Source organism: Etheostoma cragini, chromosome 6 (genome assembly GCF_013103735.1).
Source record: "Etheostoma cragini isolate CJK2018 chromosome 6, CSU_Ecrag_1.0, whole genome shotgun sequence".
In the NCBI taxonomy this organism is placed as follows: Eukaryota; Metazoa; Chordata; class Actinopteri; order Perciformes; family Percidae; genus Etheostoma; species Etheostoma cragini.
The window spans coordinates 17180805-17202949 of record NC_048412.1 but is presented as its reverse complement, the minus strand read 5'-3'; the positions used below and the strand labels follow the sequence as shown (position 1 = coordinate 17202949).

The 22145-nt window shown below is 42.3% G+C and overlaps 1 protein-coding gene across 1 annotated transcript in view; it reads left to right on the top strand.

Annotated features, from left to right (window-relative positions):
* Positions 1-7512: 7512 nt before the first annotated feature.
* Positions 7513-22145, top strand: part of si:dkey-246i14.3 (ephrin-A4) — a 29845-nt gene continuing 15212 nt past the window's right edge. The window contains exon 1 of the mRNA XM_034875108.1: positions 7513-8081. Coding sequence (XP_034730999.1) covers positions 7969-8081 — 113 coding nt within the window. The 5' untranslated portion in view covers positions 7513-7968. The remainder of the gene's footprint in view (positions 8082-22145) is intronic.

The following is a 22145-nucleotide window of genomic DNA, read 5'->3' as shown; positions in this document are numbered from 1 at the left end:
GATGAGACTCATTATTTTCCTTGCTACTTTCTTCAGCTCTCATCCCTTACATCAATTTATAATACCGCTCTCTCATTGCATCTCCTCTCCCTCTATCCCAAACCTTCTGCTCATCATATCCCCCTCCTAGATTCTTTCTCTCTCTCTCTCTCTCTCTCTCTCTCCTGGATATTTAGTTTGATTTATTGCCTCTTGTTGGAAAGGTTGGCGTTTTAATAACTCAGCTCCTACTCACCCGGACGAAGAGAGAGAGAAAGTGCGAGAAGAAGAACTTTAGTAAGCACAAAATAAACGTGCGGACAGACAGCAAGGTTTTTCTAGTGCTTTTCTTTTATCTCCCCAGCACTCTCCTACTCTTTCATGTCTTCCGGTTCCACTCACTGTTCACTTCGGCTGAGGATATAAAAGCTAAACGTGCAGCCGGAATGGATGTCAATTTGAGCTACTCTGTGATCTGTGGAGGGAGAAAAAATACATGCACACACACACCCAACAGCTGTAATGGACTGGGAATGTGAAAACTGACCACCACATAAAAGATGGACCATCTAGTTAATGGTAAAGGGAAGCATCGGAATAAAACAAAAAAAACTTTAACCAGAAGATCAATGATGAAAGAGTGGAGTGCTGTCCCTCTTGATAATAAGAAAAAGTACAGATAGAGGTGTAAAATCAACAGAGAGAGAGAGAGTCGAGGCTGGAGAAGTATGTTCATAAGCTAATTGGGCGAAGAGAATGAGAAAGATAGTGAGAGACAGACTGGGAGATTTCTAGCACCAAACAGAGCCTTTATTTAGATGGCGATTATTCACAGTGGTCATTAGAGAACCATATCACTTTCACTCATTTACTGAAAGACAGCGAAGGAGAGGGGGCGAGGGGAGAATGAGAGGGTAATCATTAGAAGATATCACTTTCACCCATCTTCTGAGGGGGGGAAGAATGCCTCAGCAGACAGATACAGTCCACCTCCTTAAGACAATAACTGGCAATTAATAATTCAAATCACAAACCAGCAGCCACCGTATCCACACGTGGAAGTCACAAAACCTTCTGTTTTCAGTGTCTGCACTGGAGGTAACCATCTGATCAAGGTAATATACGGTAAGTTGTCTTCTTAGCTATAGGCAGTGTATTGTTTGCTCGTTTACAGTATGTCTCCTAGAGCAAGTAAGTTAAAGTGTATAACGAGTTAATTAGAATATATGAAGTGGGTTTTTGTAAACCATGCGCACAGTACCCATTTCATAATTTCTTTTGCAGTTATTCATTGTAAACCTGTCAAACATTGTGATGTAAAAACAGCAGAAAGGAGGCATTTTTATGACACCCAGATCCACAAACACGCACACCCAGAATACTCCCTCTCTTTCTCTCTCTCACTCAAACACACACACACACACACACACACACACACACACACACACACACACACACACACACACACACACACACACACACACACACACACACACACACAGCTAGCTAGTGTCTGATTCCGCAGTAATAAGTCAGAGTAAAAATCGTTGACAGGAAAAAAAGTCATTGACAGAGAAAAAAAAAAAAAAGAAAATCTGTGTTTTTATCTTCAGCTCATAATTCTAAGTGGTTCGGCCTGTTTGAACGTTTCCTCAGGGAACAATTAACTTGCTTTTAGTTTCTACCACATAAGCATGTCTGCCAAATCCCCATCAGATCGCTCGCTGCCCACAAAAACACACACTGACAGTCAAGGGATTACAGACTGGATACAAACGGGAAAGGATAGATGTGAGATATGTACTAGCATGACTTTACATCAAAGCTGTCACCATTTTGGCTTTTCTATATTGGTATCTAAAGCAAGTATTTATAAAAAAACAGACAAAATTACAATTGTAGGCTTGTTTATGTTGACCTCTTCCATCAAAGCACACAACTGCTATTCAATTATTCTCTTATCTCATTCAGAGCCACATGACTGAGGGGTGAGGGATTTGTGTCCTTCTCAAAGGCACTTTGTTGGGGTTGAAACCTTGATGTGTTGTAATGGGACAGTCACTTTAACCGCCCTGCTGCCTCCTGCTTGGCTGTATTTAAATTGAAATCTCTTTTTTGGCACCAGGAAGAATTGTTTCTTACTAGACACCAGAGCGTAATTATAGAAGTTGCAAGACGCAAAAGTGGAATGTCTTGGCAGTAAATAGATCAAGACATAACCTACACTACATTTTTGGCAGAATATCAAACTGCATGCACAAACAGCCATAGCTCGTTCATCTCAAAGTTAATTTTACTACAGAGGGTTCACTCAGTCCATCTGGAATGGACAGGAGGAGCAGAGGGAGACACAGTATAGTAGGGGACAGAAAGAGAGAGGAGAGGATAAATTGTGAAGGTGCTCGGGGGGTAAAGGATGGCTGCTGGCATGCAGGGAGGATGGAGAGAAAGTGGACAGAGAGCAGAGAGAGACCGCAGCGAGGGGCTGATGTATGTATAGAAGGAACAGAAGGACAGATGAATATGCAGGCTGTGTGTCCTCTTCTTGCTTCCAACTGACTCTACTAATCATCCGCAAATGCTACATTATATGAGCATTAAAGAGGCATTGTGCGAAAAAACACACATTTTGCAAAAAACAACTGTGCTTTATAACTATATAACTTTTTTGGGACATAAATCATCAGACTTAATGATCAGTGTATAGAGTTTGCAGATGGGTCAGTTTTTATCATGTGACCTACTTTCCGGGACTTAATACAGAACTTTTTTGTTTGTCTTTGTGTAGTTTTGTCTATTTGTATTTTACTCTTGTATCTGTATAGTGTCCGTACATAGAGAGGAGGAGGAGTGTGTGGCTACTCCACATAGCATTTGGGGATTGGAGGAAAACATGCTCTTTTATTGGCATTTCTTTACACCAATCACAACTGGTAACACCGAAGAAAAGCAGTGATGCCGCTGCAAAACAGGCTCGGAAGGAACTCGTTTTAGTGGAACATGTGTACATTTAAAAGTTGTTTTATTTATGCAACAGAAAACTCACAGATAGCTAGATGTCTGGAATTACCCAGGAGATATCTGAGAAAAGGTTAACCATGGTCCTCATAAATCGACCGTAGTTTAAGATGCCAACACAAAGGAAGCCCAAGGCAACGGATATCCTGCCTAAATGAGTGAAATCCGGCAGATTTTCCGACGGCAACGGAGCAATCTCGGAAGTGGACCGTCAAGGATATACACTAATATCACTGTGACCTGACATCACTGAGTAATTTTTTGCTGCTCTTCCACTACCTTTCAGCATGGCCACAATGGCCCCTCTTTTGCAAAAGGTACATAGTGTCAGATTAAGTAGGTAGCAAAGCCAGCTTTACAAGTGTGTCAATCTCCTATACTCAATGCTTCCATCAGTACCAAAAGAGTATTGAAGTTTGAGTCTCACCTCCATCAAAGATAGCGAAGGGGGTGTTGAGAGGGAACCTAAGGCTCAGGCTCAGCAGCTTTGAGAGATGTTGAACAAAAAAATCGAAAAAGCCAATAGAGAAAGACAGAAAAGCAGATTGGATACTGTGTCTGTAATGATGAGTAGAAAGAAGAGACACAATCGGATTGCTCACATCTCAAGAGTGTTGCATTCTGTGAGGGCCACTTACAAAGTCAATAGTAATGGATAGCACATGCCGTAGAAGAGATTTTGCAATTCTTTATCTGCTTACATGTAATGCATGGCGACCACAATAGCACCGACAACTGCATTGAAAATCAATCCGACATACTCAATGGTTTTTCAATCTTATCTTTACAAATTGCAACTCTTAGTCACCAAAGAAGTTCAAGTGGCTCCTCAGACATCAAAGGTCAGAAATGAAATGAGGCAAAAGACAGATGACCATCAATACAGAGGAGTGAGAACAAATTGCAAACACAGAGAAAAACAGGTGGAGCTGAGGAAAGAAAAGAGTACAAAAAGGCGAAGGGGCTAAGGAGGAAGTGAGAAACAGCGACGAAAAGCATTCAATAAACATGTCTCTATAGTAACCAAGTAATTTGCTTGGTGAGAAAAAGAGAAAGATGGAGATGGAGGGGGAGTGATGGAGAGAGGGGAATAGAAAAGCATTTACCGTCACTGCTTGAGTCCAGAGCTGTAATTACGGAACTGAGACGCAGCAAGAAGCGGAGGAAAATAGTGGAGGTACACACAAAAAAAGCCGCACACAATGTACTTTTACAAAAACGAAAAGGTGAAGATAAAAAATACACACAAGTAAAGTGATGAGTCCATAAAATTGGCAATGTTAAGAGTAGTAGGCGTGCAGAGGAAAGGCAGGGAAAATTAGCAGCACCAGAAAGCACAAAATGGCAAAGAAAAGCAAAAGTTGTGAAAAGGCTTCTTTTGTAAGTGAGTATTTTGGGGCAGTGAGATCAAAATAGCTTCATAATCTTGAATGATCATTATGCCAAAGAAATAAATTAACAACTCTTTGATTAAGTGCAGGTATCATTAATGTTACAGGGACCACAGAAGTAAATCCAGGAAAAGCAGGCGAAATTAAAGTAAAAGTGAGGAGAGGGGAGAGTGACAGGTGGAGACAAGATATCTTATGGGAAGCACTAGTTCTTGAATGATGTGTGATAGACGGGCCTAGATGTGCATAAAACATGCAGGCATATGGCCGATCAAAATAGTAAGAGAGCAAAAATAGCAGGAATCACAGACAAGACTGAGAATGGGGCCAGTCCCGCTCCGTGTGTGAAAGAAAGTGAGACAGACTGATGTAGGGAGAGAAGTGTGTTCATGCCGTGTGTGTGTGTGTGTGTGTGTGTGTGTGTGTAGGGTAGTTGATTACAGCTCTGGCGAGTGGCTTGGTGTCAGCCTGTATATGTGGAGATAACAGGATTAAGAGGCTACTGAGACTACTGTACAAAAGAGAGAGAGAGACAGAAGAGGGAGAGATGGAGAAGAGAGCAAGAGAGGAGGAACAGCAGGAAAAGAAAAAATGCAAAAGGGACCTAACGGAATATTCCCCTCAAATTCAGAAAATTCCTTTGGCATATGACATAAAATAAGAGGTGATAATTAAATTAAAAAATGTCAAATGGGTGACAAACTTGAATGAGCCACTGAATGCACATGCTTCCACACAGGGCACTTGAATGGGTCACTGAATGGTTTAACAGTATAAAAATGACAGGAATTGTGTAAAAGGGCCTTTGCACCAGATCTCAACCCAACTGAACACCTGTGGGAGAGTTTTGGACCAACACATTAGTCAGCACACCACCATCATCAAAACACCAACTGAGGGAATCTTGTGGGAGAATCGTGATCATTCCTCAATCACTGAAGTCGTTCTGAAGGCTCGTGGGAGCCCAACACCTTACTAAGACACTTATTTTCTTTATGTTCTTTTCTTTTGTTTGTCACCTTCTGTATCTGGGCATGCACATAGACAAAAAAAAAACAGCTGATCACTTCTTAAACCTCTTCACCCAGATTCCAGAACACAAACAGTCCTGAAAACATGCACATAAATGACACTTAAAAGCAATGACAAGGGACTTCTAACTTTCAATATGCTACAGAAAACTGGACAAAAATCAATATAGGCTTGGATTTCAAGTTTACATATTCATGAATCATCTTTAGCTTGATCCGAGTTGGTTGAAAATGTTGGAAAAACTTTCTTCTTAAGGTGTGCAGTCTTAAGCAATTTCCTGCCACAGTTTGGGCTATTTCACAAGAAATCTTCTGTAATGTCACATTCTTGTGTGCACCAATTAGAGTTTAGGAATATTTTAACAAAAACATGATGACAAGTTGTGGGGCTGTTTGCCTCTGTTGCCAGGCAACTGCCAATCAAATCTGATCAAACACCCACAGTCCTGACTTAGACTGAAGTTTTTAGACAAACTAAAGATGGTTTTTTTCCAAACAAACTTGTATAGATTGTTGCATATATAGTCATATATAATCTATATATGCAGTATATATATTAAAAAAATTAGGCTCATATGCAAAGCGAAGTAAAGGAAAGAAACTGTTTGCTGAGAACAATGTTGGGAGATTTGCTGGAGAAAACATATTTGACCAGTAATGAGAAGATCAATGAGAGGGAAGATTAGGACGGATGATAGATAGAGATTGAAGAAAAAAGAGGGTAAAGATTTTGGAAAGAGTGCTGATAATGATGAATAGCAGACACACGGGAATTGAAACATTAAAGAGGAGGAGACAGAGAAGGTTTGAGAAAAGAAGCTCTAAATTTAGGGCTAAGAGTTATTTTTTTTCCTGTTTAGTTAAAGCGGCCATTAGTACGAAAAAAATATCCCTCGGCTTTGCAATCAACAACGCTCTCAATTTAGTGCAAAAACCCTGTATGATTTCAATTGGTGCTCCCATGAGGTAAATGAGACCTAAACTAATCTGAGTCAAGGAGGGAAACTGGTCAATTTACAGTCTAAGACAAAGGAATTAGCTGCAGGGCCACTGCATACATAAACTGTTCTGTTCTGAAGACAACTCCAAATTGAAAGTTAGAAAGTTTTCAGAGCAATGGGAGGAGAATGAAATGAATTTTCACAAAGCAGTATTAACCTCTGGCACTCTGGCAAAAATGTGTTAGGCTCTGTCTGGTCCTTTAGATCAATCAAAAGGAGAGTGAGAGAGATTCCTGTAGAGTGAGTTACTCGTCCCCGGTCCGCTCCACGTTTGCAGAAGGAGCACTGGCTCACTAGGGACAAATTAGCCACACAGGAGCACTGAGGCATCATGGGAAATTAATGATCAGGACCTCCAGGAAGTGAGCTAATGAGTCCTAGTGCCACACGCACATGTAGCCTACAATTACCACACGCCCACACACACACACACACACACACACACACACACACACAGGATAAAAGATAAAGAAAGCTAGAGAAGGGAGGGGGTCCTGCAGAAAGGAAATAGCCAAACGTGCAGTTGCAGCAAATAACAAAAAGCTATCAATGTAACTTTGTCTGGATGAGTGATGGACACACACACAGACACACAAGCACATAGACACACACACACACACACACACACACACACACAGAATCAGATAATTAGAGAGGACCACCAGTGGCTTTCGCCCATGGAGGCATAGTGATTACTGTCACTACACCCTCCCCTGGGGCAGTTGACAACAACCAGTGAATTAATACTTAACAAGCACACACACACACACACACACACACACACACACACACACACACACACCTCATGCAGCCAGGTGTAGCTGAACAGAGGAGCTGCTCAAGGTCTGACAGTTATCTCTAAGTCGTGCCTTGTCAGAGCCTACTGTATTTAGTATTTAACTATTCAGCTCCAGGCGAGTCATGTCAGGAGGGAGAAAAAAAAGAAGAGGGTCCCAAAACTGGACCTGTGACAGACTGTGTCCCCACACCAGTCGGCGCACCTCTCAAGGATTTGACCTTGCACTACAGTATCAAACATTACCACACCCTTGTCCACTGATTGGCCCAAAGTTTCCCCGTCCCCGCCCTCAGCTCCGCGGATCCGCCCTTCCAGCGCTCCGCTCAGCCAGTAGCTGCCAAACCAGCTGGCATTTTCAATTGATATCCTGTTAACAACCTTTAATCTCAGGTTTAGTAGGCCTATCTTTTATTACTTTTAAGGAAATACATCAAGAGTTCAAAGCCACCATGTGGACCACGGAGAAACTCCCAAGAACGTTTCCCTGTGGAAGTGCACACCTTCTACTCTGCACCTTGTGATTTAACCTGTTTTTTTTGTGTGAGTGTGTGTTTGGCCGACTTTAATCAGTCAGGTAATTAATTTACCTTAATGCATCAAGGGGAAACTGCAGCAGCACATGATGTAGACGTTTGTTCATGAGTTGTTGAAGTTTGCTTGAGGAAGTTTTGCTCCTCTCCCGGCCGGGTCTCCTCACCTGATTTGCACGCCACTCCCCGCCGGTGCAGACCCTCCCCGCAGCCCCGAGGATGGGGACACCGGGAGCTCTGCCTGCTTGGAAAGCCACGATATTCTTCTTCAATTTAATCTCAGCTGCTGTGGCCAAAAGACACGTCGTGTATTGGAATTCGACAAACACAAGGTGAGAAAACACTGTGCGCTAAAAGATGCTCCTTTTCAGTAGCATTGTTAGCCTACTAAATGAGAATATTATTCCCTGCGACCCATCTCACTGCGGCCCAAATTAATGGTTTAATATGAAGAGCAAGATTTTGTTCATTTTGACCTACTTTACATAGAGCTGGCCTAAACTTGCACAGCCATGCCATTGCACAACGACCACAATAATTCCTGTTAAATGAGTCAGAGTGTTGAATGTTTAAAGAATCTCTGCTATGCGCCACAACACATCCTTGTGCAAGCTATTGGTTTGATTACCTAAAAGCTGCGCTAACCCAAAAGCTATCAGACAGGTATTTTAGTTAAAATGAAGAACCCTAAAAGGTGGGGAGCCAAAGTGGCCTGATCTCACCTTCTTCAGGCAGCTATTTTTTATCATAATTACTACACTCTAACTTTGGCGTTCACCTGTACACTGCCTTTTGGAGTTAGTTATTATTCTACTTATAGAATGCCAGACGTAAGGGTTTCTTCCTAAGTGGTTGTTCTAAATAGTGTCCTAGGTAGGCCTAGCATTCGGAGGACACAGGTGTATATTAAAGTCTAAAGTGCTGCTGTGCATAAGCGAATTTGTAGTTGGATAATGGGAAGGTGTGTGTGTGTTTGTGAGTGTGGTTAAAGAGTTGATTGGGGCCATTAGCAAGGCAGAGTGAGGGTCACCTGCTGATCCAGGTGTTCCAGTCTGGATAATTGAAGGGTTGAGGTGGGAGACCTGCAGGGCTAGTAGGGTAACTGGCCAAAACAACATGCTTTCTCACCCGCCTATTTAGAGACTCTCGCTCTTTGTAAGGCCTGATTCCCCAAACACTCTTTCAGATTAATGACCTTTTTAGCTAATAGCTTTTGGCCACAGAGACCACTTTTTCAGTGACTGTTTTGTTTATTTTACATTTATGGATGCACAAATGTATAGAGATTTGACTCAGAAGACAAAATTTCCCGAAGGGGTCCTTTTGTAAGATCATCCTGTACTGTAAAACCCAGTCCTGTAAATGGGATCCAACAGAAATGTGGTGGGGAGAAACACAGTGAGGATTAGGAAGCACCTTCTTATTCCCCATGGATTCAGACATGAATGGTCGCAGTCTGTGGCAGGGCCACACAGTTGGCTGCAACACTACACAATCACAATGCCATCAGCATCACGGCAGAGGGTAACCCACTGTGGCAGAGAATCACTCTCATCAGCAACACCACCCAATCACAAAGCTATCAGCGGAGCCGTGATGTTGCACCCGGTCCAGAATCCCCTGGGTGTACTGCTAGGACTCTTTTTCTCTCCTCCTGTCCTCTCTCTTCATTACCTCCCTTGTTACATCCCACTCTCCTTCTCATTTTTTCGTCTGCACTCCCCCCCCCCCCCCCCCCCCCCCCCCCCTCCCTTCCTCCTTCACCCCCTTAATCTCTCATGACTCACTCCTGCCCAGTGATGGATATTGCCGGTGTGATTAGTTGAGCTTCAGTCATTTTCCCATACCATATTTTCTATTAGCTGCCAGCCAGCCAGGTTGTCCAGAGGCCTTTAAATGCAGCCTGGTGAAGGAAAAGGAGCATAGGAACTGAAGAGAGATACTTTTGTTGGCATGACGCCGCACGGTAGGGTTCAGGACTCCACTCATGCTACACAGGGACTCTAGATCACAAAATAACCACATTTGGCTTGTTTATTTGTCCACAGGGTTGTCATCGTTGAACTATTCTATATTCTATTATTATTAAAAGTGTTGAGGTCCAGGCTTATTTCTTAAAGCTGCTTCAATCAGTATGGTTACATTAAAAATAGACCAGATGACAAAATGTTAAAGGAATCTTTCATATTGACGGACACATGGAGAGTTCCCTTTTAGCTCCTCGAAGCATTTTGGCATCTTTGTTTTAGTTTCAGAGCCAAGTTCTGTTTCCTTTTAGTTACACCACTTTCATCACTGTTGCCTATAGCAAAATAGCTCTGAAAAAGCCACTTTAAGCTACTTGGTTATCAACAAATGGCAGTTAGCAACTACAGGAGTATGTAGCTGCTAAAGAGCCAGATATTTGTATCATACGTTGGTAAAGAGCAAAACAGGGCAAATATTGGTGAGTGAAGTTTGGTCTTACCCTCAGCAGCTTGCCGAAAGCTTAAAATGCTAATGTTGGTCTGTTTCTGCTAGGTCTGTAAATAGGCATGTGTTTGCTAACACTGCAACTTTACAAGCTAATATGTCAATGTTGTGTTTTCCAAAATCAATTAATGAAGATTAAAATACATCCTAATTTTACTGGAACATATTAGCAGACTTTGTTCTTTGTGCCCTGGTGGAGCTTCTGCCACCGTGACCTGACCATAGATAAGGGGTTAAAGATGGATGGATGGATGTATTGTTGATGTAGGGAATTCACTGGAAAAACAACTCAAGAGGAGCTAGCTGCCATTAGCCTTCAGACATTACATTAACGCTTGGCTCGTATACAGTAACATAACTGTAGCTGGCGAGCAAACGGGCCCCTCTATAATACAGACAGACAGACAAAATTCTCTGGCCATCACCTTTACTTCGACATCTAGATTTATGGTTTTAATGAAGCTGGGGCAGTGAAGAGGAGACTGAAGGGCCTTGTTGCTCTGCTCTTCGCTGGCTAATGTTAGTGTAACAAAGGCTCTGCAAAGCATTTAACACCCTCTAGATTGAAAAAGGGAGCTCTGAAATGGAAGTGATAGACTGACTGCAGGGTCAGCGTCAAACATCAAGGAATCAAGATACCCCGGCCTCTTTTATTGTGGGGCTCAAGTGGTTCGATTGCCCTTTTATGATTTTATGAACAGATTTTACGACCGTTCTTGGTTTTATCGTGGTATTTCTCTCAGAGCGATAGTTCCTTATTAGAGAAGAAATTATCTTGTACTTCCTGGAGCAGTTAAAAGGTTGGTAAAATATAACCACGGTGCTCTAAGCTTGAGTCTGCTGACAGTATACCTCAGTTGTCCCCTGTGTAGCAAGCTCAGACTAGTTTATTGGCGTATTCAGCCCCCTCCTCTGTGCCATAGTGTGCTTTAAAACTTGTTGACCAGCCTATTTGCTGATACAATAGTGTCTGCCTTTTTGTGCTTCATTCGTCTTCATAAAGTTACTCAGGATCTGTCAGGAAGTTAACTCAGAGCACCAAAACTTTAAGGATTGAATTTCCTTTTTGTTGTTGCAAAAGATGGTTTGAAGGAGACTTTTGCCATCTATAAGTGAGCTGCTCATACATCTATAACAATAATAAATGTCACCCAAACCAGAGCCTTAAATGAGCTACTCCCTTTCCCTGTCCTCTGACCTACCCTTGGTCTTGGCTCATGCTTCTACTATTGCTCTCCCTCTTATCCGACATGGCATGTCGAAGGCAAACTTGTTGCAACAGTTTCTCTGGATCACAGCTCAAACTCTCGTTTCCAGACTGCTCTTGTCTTTACATTCCATCAGAGCAGTGGATTAGCGGGGTTTCATTTGGAGGTAGTGTTTTACCATTTACATAGAGAGATACAGCAATACAGCAATATTCTATCCATTTTTACTCGTATCCTTATTTCTTGCTGACACTGGAAGTACTCTGCAAGTTTAGACACAGAACTTAAAGCATTTACAACAACACCAGACCCCTCTGAACACTCTCTCTCTCTTTCTTTCTGTCTGTGTCTCTCTCCCCTCTTCTGACAAAAGCTCAGGGCGAGCTCTAAGCCAGTGAAGCATGTTTAAACGGTGTGTGAGGAGATGAATATTTGTATTGGTTTTCTGTATCTTTATTGAAAGCAGCCCTCATAAGTCTTCTGTGTAATTTCTGCTGTGTTTATGCATCATTTCCCTTTTGTGTGCAGTCATGAATGATCTAGTTAAAAGACCAAAGTAAATCACATTCTGCATACCATACCTTCTTTCTCACACACATACACACACAGACACACACATACACACACACACACACACACACACACACCTGATCTGTGGGCGAGCAGACACATGACAGTGCTTGTAATTGTGTCTTGTCAGAGAAGATGATTGCACTTCTAGATTTCTTTTGTGTGTGTGTGTGTGTGTGTGTGTGTGTGTGTGTGTCTGTCTGTGTGTGTGTTACTGTATTTTTCTTACTGCCTGCTATCCCTCCTCACTGTGTGTGTCTCTGTACTAATCTCTGTCTTCCTCTGGTAAATGATTAACATGGAGAACCTGGCTGAACTATAATCAACAAACCCACAGTGAGGTAATTACCACTTTATTCCCTGTCCTGCTAACAAAGCAATCTCTCTCTCTCTTGCTCTCTCTCTCTCTCTCTCTCTCTCTCTGTCTGTCTCTCTTTTCTCATCTGTCATCTAACTGTATCAATATCTCCCTCCTTTTCTGTCTTTCTGTGTCAATGCCTATTGTCTCACTCGCTGCTGTGCTCTGTGTAGATCCAGAGTTGTTTGTTAGGCTGATTGTGTACCTTATCTGTCTCTGTAAATGTGCTAGTTTGTTTGTTTGTGGTATTGAGTGTATTATCTGGAGGTAAACTGTGGATGAGTTAACTTTTTGTACATTTAAGCTTCTTCATCTCTGTCGGGAAAACAATGCGAGGCAGTGTTTTTAGTGATCTGTACGCTTGTGAATTGGTGCCATTGTTGTCTGTTTAAGTTCATCTCAGTGGAACAATTGTGTGTGTGTGTGTGTGTGTGTTTGTGGGTAACTCTTTTGTTACCGTGAGAAGTGATGGAGTGTGCTACATTTAAGTTCTGGAAAAACAAAACCCAGGATGCCCAGCCTTATTAACGATAAGTTTTGATTAATTTGTCATCTTGCACATGATTTGTGGTTTTTACTAGTTTCCGAGATTTCTCCTCTGCTCACAGCAAGTAGTGAAAGTGGCTTTGACTGGAAAAACTCTTAAGTTCCGGCCAGCTGTGGGAACATTTACCAACTGCTGTGCCGGCCTCTTGTCTAAATAGGTCATTGTTTTGTTTCCACTTGTTAGTTGATTTTAGGTGTGACTAAAGTGTTGGAGGGAAAAGGCATGTTATTGCCTTTGGATGCTTAGTTTTTTAAAGGTGTGGCGTGCAGATAAGAGTATTGTGCAACCATGTTTTTTTTGTGTCACGTGGGATTACTTTGTGTCAAGTGAATCTTTACAGGTGACTACCAACTGTGTGTATATCTGTGTGGAATCAGTAATCCTCCTTTGTTAGATATATTAAATATTTTGTTATGTTATACCCAAGAGGGAAACCAACATAAAAGTTGCAAGACAAGAATAATCTTTGCAACTGAATTGAAAACACACACACACACACACACACACAGAGCGGAAGATTCAAGCACACTGTGTTGAAAATGAGGTTTAGGCAGAGGCCTAGCGGTGAGGATGTCTGTATTTAAATGTATCAGATAGTCACAGTGTGGCTTCGAGCCGTCTGAGCAGACATAGTGTACAAGCATGAAAGGACGGCGGCTCTCTCCTCCTGGTCAGGATATTTAGTCAATCGATACCAATTTAACACCCAGATTTTATCGCCGGCCCCTCGCATTATCACCAGACTGCATATGGACCCATCTCTTTCCCAATTTCTCTCCCTGTGCTCCCCTGTTTCTCTGTGTACACACATACATCAATATTAGGTTGCATTAAGCTGTAATAAGTTGCATTGTACAAATGTTTCCATTGGGATGGAACAGCTGTGGGATGAAATGAGGTTCAGCGGTCTGCCCTTCGGTTGGCACAGCACAGCCTGATTTTGGCACAAAATGGCTGCTGTGCTGTATTGGTGTGAAGAGCGAGGTTATGGTGGTTATGGGCTGTTGGTGAGCACCGAGCGGGAGCACATTCATTCATTCATTCATTCATTCATTCATGGCACACAGTGACCTGGCATTGTTGTAGATGTCAGTCCAACTGTGTATTTCTGTGACATAAAAAACCGCAACGGAATTGTGGCGGGAGAATTTATAAACTCAAAATTTGGGAAACAATGTTTCCCACACGTAAGCTTGATCAAAATAACACAATCTGCTTGTTGTTCAGCCATTACGCGCATTTCCGAATTACACACACACAAACACATGCACTCAAGACAGGCAGACACAAACACACACACACTCAAGTACAGATATCCTCACACAATGCTTTTCCACTCAGCTCAGAAATCCTGCCAAGAGGCGACCTGGGAATTCCCTGAGACAGAAATTGAATTAGTATTGACCCAGGCAGAGCAAAAGGCTGTAGCAGGAACGTGGATTGTTGTACCATACAGGGTTCTTGCTGCCAGGAGGACACTGAGACATGTCATCATACCTCAAGTCTTCAGAGGTGCTCAAGAACAGTCGCTCCAAAGTTCTTTTTCTGCCTGTGTTGTCAATAGATAATGCTCACCAATAGTTGCTGCAGTTTTCCTTCTCCAAGAAAAAAGAGAGATGCCAATGTCTATTTACGTAACAAACCTAATGAATCCTGTGAAGAAACTGTTAAATTTGTTTGTTTGTATTAACTTATGATGAATATTGATACAGGTCTTCTAGTATTAATTACTTCAGTTTTGGTTACTACATGAGTCCTGTCATTCGAAGCTAGGAAGGATAGAACATACATTTTCTACCTTTTTTTTGTTGTTGCATATTGTCATAAATCTTTTTAAAATCTGATTAGTGTTTTACAAGCCAATAATTTGAACACGGTGCTAAAGCAGGTGTCCGTGTGAATGACATACTTTAACAAATTTCGATGTGTTTAATATGCTTAAATTAGTTTTCTTTTCACAATTGTTTCAATGTCAAAACAGTAGAGAAGTAGTTTTAAGTAATGTTTTTCTGAGATTAGATGTTGAGAAATTATTGTTTTTGTAAATTTGCATGACGTACCTCCTGTAATAACAATAATGGGAGTTGGCATTCTGCAATGGAAAAGCATTATGAAGAATAAAAAAATGTTTTGCTTTCAAATAATAGTAACCAATCCTAAAGATTCGGTTACAGGTCTGGAAAAATCCTCAAATGGTAAAAAGCAGAAAATACACTTCAATAATTGTCATGTTTTTCCCGTCAGTTGCTATCTTTGACCCGCCAGTTTGTAAGGTTTTATTTGTTGATTCAGTATGTTATAATTATGTCTTCTACAAATCAAAACTTTCTTGTGAGCTAGCATGTACTGTAGGTTACACTATAATTTGCTCGCTGCAGCAGTGTGTCTTGACTTGAAATGATGTGCATCTGGAAGCCGTAGAGTAGAGATAGAAGAAGCCGTCTTCACACCAGAGCAACCTTGATGGGCTAATAAACCTGGTAGAAAGCACAGCTCCATTCCACTTTATCTAGACACAACAAAGAGACACTTCCACTACTTCTTCTTCTCTGCTTATCAGAATTATATTCTCATAAAAAGAGCTTCAAATAACACGTTCGGGCAGCTATATTCCCAGTTTCTAAAAAAAAACTTTCATCCTGTGCTTTGTGATTTCCAGAGAAGATGACAAATGTGATGATATTTTGAATCTACTGTATGATTAGTGGAACAAAGATTAATATTATTTTGCCATTGCCTCCCAGAAGTATGGCACCACAGCCTACTTTCCAGCCCCCAGTGAGGTGAGACACACACACACATTCCTCTTCTTTGTTTCTTTTTGGGCTGGCGTGCACATACCACAAACACACCACATATGAATATACACGCTTCCCTCTCTGCTTCCTTTTTCTCCTCAGCCCCCAGAGATTGTAAAAACATTAGTCCTGCAGTGGTGGGAGCGAGGGATGGAGAATGCGTTGAGGAAAAGATGATAAGGAAAGAGTCAACAGATTTCCACTCCCTAAACCGCTTGGGAAGGCCCCCAGGGATGGAGGGATGGAGGGATGAGGTGAGAGGGAGAGAGGGAGAGATGGAAGAAACCATGTCAGCAGGAATTACTATCACTGTCACAAGCAGGCGTGAGAAGCAACCCCCATTCTCCTCACCTCCCTCCGTACCAACACACACACAGGGGCTCACACACACATGCACGCTTTGTGACGCATGCTCACATACAGGTGTGGTACAAAGACGCACGCACGCACGCACGCACGCACGCTACCAATAGTACCATTGCCCTGCATGCATACACACTCGCACATGGCTGCTCAGACTCTGGGGAGAGCCCGAGTAGGATTTACACCCATTGAGAACTGATGCTGCTCGTGTGTGTGTGTGTGTGTGTGTGTGTGTGTGTGTGTGTGTGTGTGTGTGTGTGTGTGTGTGTGTGTGTGTGTGTGTGTGTGTGTGTGTGTGTGTGTGTGTGTGTGTGTGTGTGTGTGTGTGTGTGTGTGTGTGTGTGTGTGTGTGTGTGTGTGTGTGTGTGTGTAAATATGAATGGTATGTGATATTATATGCTTTTTCAAACATGCCTGGGCTCAGATTTTTCTTAGGCTAACAGTCAGATGATAAGATATGTTTTTTGTGTGTGTATGCTAGCATATTTGGATGTTATTTTTGTAGCAATAACCAGTACCACATGATCTCCGGGTGTGCAGTAATGCGCAGCTTGATCCTGTCTCCTGGTACTTTTGACTGCTATTTTTTCTCTCTGCTTCCTTGTTCTTTTTTCTGCCCTTCCTCCTCTTTTTTTCTTCTTCAACATTTTGTTAAAATCAAATCTTTTATTTATGAGTTCAAGGACTGTGGGCTTTTTTGAGAATTAGTTCTTTGATCTACCTGCAGTTATGCAGCTAGATGAGCACAGTATGGCACATATGCTATTGCTTTTGTGGAAGGCTAAGTTAGCGTGCACCATCTACTACACTGACAGGCCGCTGACACGCTGGTATGCACAGTAGGAACGTACTGTACAAACAGGAAACCGAACTTAACTTGTGGCTTGGTTGATTGAATGGTGTTTAAGTTTATTTTTTTAAATATTCATTTATTTAATTTATGATTTGTTATATTCATCAGAATTGATCAGATGGCTTTAATTCACAGTCTGAGAGCGTCCAGAGTAGGCATGGTGTTGTTGTGCTGAATGGAAGAGGGGTAAATAGCCTTGTCCCAAATCTCCATTGCTGTGGCCTTGTAGCAGGAGAACTCATGAATCTCATTGCTCTCCTATTCAGTTGGAAATGGAGTTCTCGTACGCAGCGCTCTTCTCAAAACACTGGAAACGCTGCACATTTTCTGATTGTGGAATTAATCTGTGTGTCCCAAAATACACCCGTTGACAAATGCCTAGTGATGGAAGTCAAAAAATGCCTTACTCACTACATTTTTTACATTTACGGAGGTTCCCTGATGGATTTCCTTTCAGAACAGCAAATTGTTCGGAGCGGTGTTGTTCTTCATCAAAGGTAGATACTGAATATCTAAATAAATGCAGTTTTTGTGGTATTTGCTTACTTTGCAACTCATTTACAGTGAACTTTGTGTTACTAATTAAGGAAAAAACCCTCTCTCACACTGTACCTCGTGTGTGTCAATCTTTCGGGTCTTCGATTCATTACTTAGAGTAGTGGCCAGTCATCTTTAATCCCAAATTAGTCAATTAATCCCAGTGAAGCGTAAGGTTGTTGTTAACACTATGTCAGACGCCATCTGCACCACTCTTCTTGACCCTCACCACTTCCTCTTATTGTGTCTTAACCCTTCATCTGTGTTGTGGAACTTAACTGGCCTTTCTAAGAAATTCAGGATCTTCTGGCCTTGAGTCAGATAATGGCGGCCCGTTGTAGAAGCCCAAAAGTTAAAAGCATGAATTTTATTTAACAAGCTCCAAAGCAATGGATACGCTAATATGGTGGAGCTGAACATGCTGTATTGATTTTGTAAACACACTTTCAGTAGACTTGAAGTGAGTGGACAACTTTTGTTAAAGTGTTTCGATAATGTTATTTCTGTTTTTTTTTTAGTTGTTATTAGGAATCAGTGTGAGTGTCCTACCTCTGGTGCAGATATGTGTTCATGTGTGTGACTGCGGGGTCGGGTGGGTGGCTGTGCGTGACTAGAACAGGACAAAGCTGGCTGCCTTGAGGGGGGATAAGGGGGACCTTCCATGCCCCCGATGCACCGAGCGATATGAATCTTAACTGTTGTGACGGAGAAAGATGGAGAGGGAGAGAGAAGCATGGATAGGCTGGGAGGGAGGGAGAGGGGGCCAGTTTAGACTCCTGGGATTCCAAAGCAGTGACCGTGAAAGTGCTTAGATAAACAGAGAGAAAGACAGAGAGGGGAGGGCGAAGTGGATGAAATGGTGGTGGAAGAAGCAGTGGAGGGAGGAGAGGACTAGAAGGTGTAGGCATGCTGACAGGGGGAGGAAATAAGACCTGCTGAAGATTGGGTGAAAGAAAGCAGATGGGAGTGAAACCAAGTATATAAGTTTTTAAATAGGTTCAGAGTCAGAGGGAAGGGAAGCAGCCAGGTTACACTATTTACTCCTTAACTCTTGTGCCTCTCCAATCTCTTTCTCTCCATCTTCTTCTTCCCTCTGTTTAAATAATTCAGCAATGTTAGCTATATAAGGGCAAGTTTTCTTGATGCGTGTGCGTGTGTGTGTGACTGAAGGACAGCTCAAGAGCTTCTAACTGGCCATTCCAACAACCGGCATATAATCAGACACAGAGAGAACGCGAGAGGGAAAGCACACCTGGGATAAATAGTCTATGTTGCCGATCCAGCATTGACCTTCACATCATGGAGAGAGACAAAAACAGAGTGCAAGAATGGGAAAGAGAGTGTCTACGGCATCAGAAGTTTGACCCACTTATTAAATGATGGATTTTCAAAGCCAAGTCTGATTAATTGGCTGAGTGTATTTGCTTTGTGAACTCCCCTTTTCACTTTGTGTGTGTGTGTGTGTGTGTGTGTGTGTGTGTTTTAAGGGGTGTTGCTCGCATGTACTCCTTAACCCACTTACACAGGTGGGCCCTGCTGACAGACCTGAGACACAGATAAGTGTAGTTAAGTATAGTTAATATAATAGATGAGGGTGTAGAATGTATACTGCTAAGACGAGGGGACTCTGTAGGGAAAAAAGGAAAAGAACGATAATAATCTGTTTAAGAAATCCAGACAAAAGTATAAAGGGATATATGAAAACAGTCTATTAGGTTCTGTATCATATGTCTCATGAAAAAAGCATTTCATTAATTTATCATTATTACAAACATTGCTACAAATATGTGTCGTATTTGGTTGAATCCCAATTAGTACATTTATTGTGTATGAAAGAAGTCTGGCAAGCTGGACTTTAGTATGAGTTTGTAAAGCAACTGTAAGCTGTGAGCAAGTGGTCAAATCATCTTAAAGTATGACATTGTGAAAAAAAACTTTAAACCAACCAACAATATTTTTTATTATAGTATTTAAAATGGTTTACATTTTCCAAAAGCCAAAGATAAAATCTAAAATAAAAGTTTTTAATATTTAAAGATATTTAATATACAGTGTGATGATCTGTGAGCAAATCTTCATATTTGTGTAGCTGTTACTGTAGAATTTTTGTATTTTGTATAACAGTATATGATTGACATCCAGAGTATTTATTGTCTCTTTTTTGTAATGAAATATGATTTTTTTAGCCTTTTTTTAATCATTAGAAAAAAGATCGCCCAGTTCCCCCACAGCTATACACCAGCTGCCACTTTGGCATGAACCCAGTATGATCGACCTTTGTGTGTTATTTACTTCAAAGTAAACAGTCATTTATTTAACACTCTTTATTTAGCTAGACGTATCTGCTCTGACACTGTGTGCAAAACTGAAGGGCCCCAACAGCAAAGTTGGAACATAAACATGAGACAAATGATGTTGACACAGTGGATCAGCCCAGCTTTCACGTTGCAGCAATACACTTTGATTGATTTCATAAATAGTTTGAATGATGGCTTTTTGGGTACACCCATCATCGCTGTCCCTGTCTTCCTCCGTCCGTCCTGTCAGTGTCTGAGCGGTGAGGTACTGTAGCTATATTCAGGTTTATGTGTCCAAGCCTGGCACCTGTACAGATCAGCCCTGTATTTACACTGCAGCTCCATTTAGACTGCAGGAACATGGAGAACACTTATTACTCTGAGGTTTAGGTTGTCCGACAGAGGGATACAGAAAAAAACACGGATGGAGCGAAAGATGGATGGGTGGGGCATTGGCTTGGCACCAATCCCAGCTTGGGATTGGTTGTTGTCCTGGCAACGGCACGTCTGACCTTATTTACCCCTTCGCGCACAGCTCGCCTTACGTGCACTCTGCTCTCGCCCGTGCGCATTTCTTTTGCTGCACACTTTCCCCGTCACTCTTCTCTGCGTGAGAGCTGAAACTCTTCTTCTCGTGCCCTTTTTTACCCTAACACTCCTTACAAGTGTGGTCACCTCCACGCAGAGCAGGTGAGGGGAGTCAAGTCAGAACACTTAAAGCTGCTGGAGGGCATAGTGAGTGAAGTAACATTTGCAGTGTTTTTGGTCGTTTTTGGGCAAAAAGAACCATAGACTATGTGTCTGCGCTCTTGTCCATTTATATTGTGGACAGTAATTTCATACCTCCAGAAAAGTCACTGGAAAGCTTATTTTAGGATCATACTAGACCACACATGCAGAGTTGTGCCTATGACAGAGCTTTGCCACAAAGGGGGATGATGGTTTCTGCAGACCTGCAGCCGTATCAAAATGGTTCCGATGGATTGGTTTCCATACTGATGGGTCCTCTTGGCCCGGATCATGCAATTTTCCTCAGCTCTTGACGGCCGTAGCTATACATCCTGTTGTGGTGCTGAGTCCCACAGAAGGGACACACATACACACAGAGAAGAGGACCTATGTTGTAACAGGCAGAAAATAAGGTCCGTCTTTACCTGAGGCAGAGAATCCCTCCGGGCCTGAAGCAGCAGGTGTGTGCGTTTTGTGGGTCCAGGAGGCAGCCTGCTGATCCACACAGTTTGAATGCCCAGTTTCTCCTGGTCATTTAATGGAGCCTGCAGGGCAAGAAAGCTGCAACCAATCATTTCATCTAGGCTATACACATACACTCACGGCCATCGCTTATGCACCAAATTCATATTGATATGATGCAGTGCAATGTGTTTGTGCTCTTATCCTTTTAGTCTTATGAGGGCAGAGGCATTAGGTTTTCCTGATGGTACAGGGCTTCCCTCTATGGAATGGTTTAGCTGAGGCCATAAACCAATAAGATATTAATGCTGTGTGTGTGTGTGTGTGTGTGTGTGTGTGTGTGTGTGTGTGTGTGTGTGTTCAGAACATGCATGGAAATAAAAACCACACACTTAAGTGGATAGCAAGGGAAGAGAATAAAAAGAAGGGAAGTTAGCATACCATCAACATTTGGAGATTGGAGATTAAAAATAAGCAAAAGGTCTGGTGTAGCGGGGAGAAACACTTCCTGCTGACCTTGAAGGAAACACACACACACACACACACACACAAACGTAGGCATACCAAACAGGAAAGAGCAGATAAGAGCAACAGCTTGTTCCCGTTAAGTCCCTCTTTCCTCTCGATGAGGGGCGGTTGATCACCTTCTTTGGCCACAGTTTGGTGACACCAGATTTTAAGAGGCAGTCTGTAGAATGTTGAGTGTGAGGTTGAAGGATAGTGGTAAAGGGATTTTTTCTGGCCAGCTAGGCAGCCGGGGTGGTGGGGGGCCCCAGATGGTCAGGGGTAGGGGGTGAAGTCTTGTTTGTGCCCGTTGAGGGGAGTAAGCATGAGGTTAGACACAACATCAGTGTTTAAGGCCAGCGAAACAGCCTGGCTTTGTGTCGAGGGGGGCTTATAACAATGGGGGAGGGGGGGTCAGCTATGTTTTACATCTGTGCAGAAAAAGATCCAGTAGCAGAAATGAGGAACAGAAAAGGTTTGTTGGACATGATATCAAGTAGATGAAGTCTCTCTCTTTGTCTCTCGTTCTCTGACTCATGGGTGAGGCACCACAGGTGCATGATTCCTTTTTTGTTTCTTCCTCTGAAGATGGGATAGCCTGTGGAGCACAAGGTCACTGAGGTTTTGGAGACCTCAAGGAAAGAAGGTTCTTTCTCTTTAGTTCTTCCTTGTCCCCCCCCCCCCCCCCCCCCCCCCCC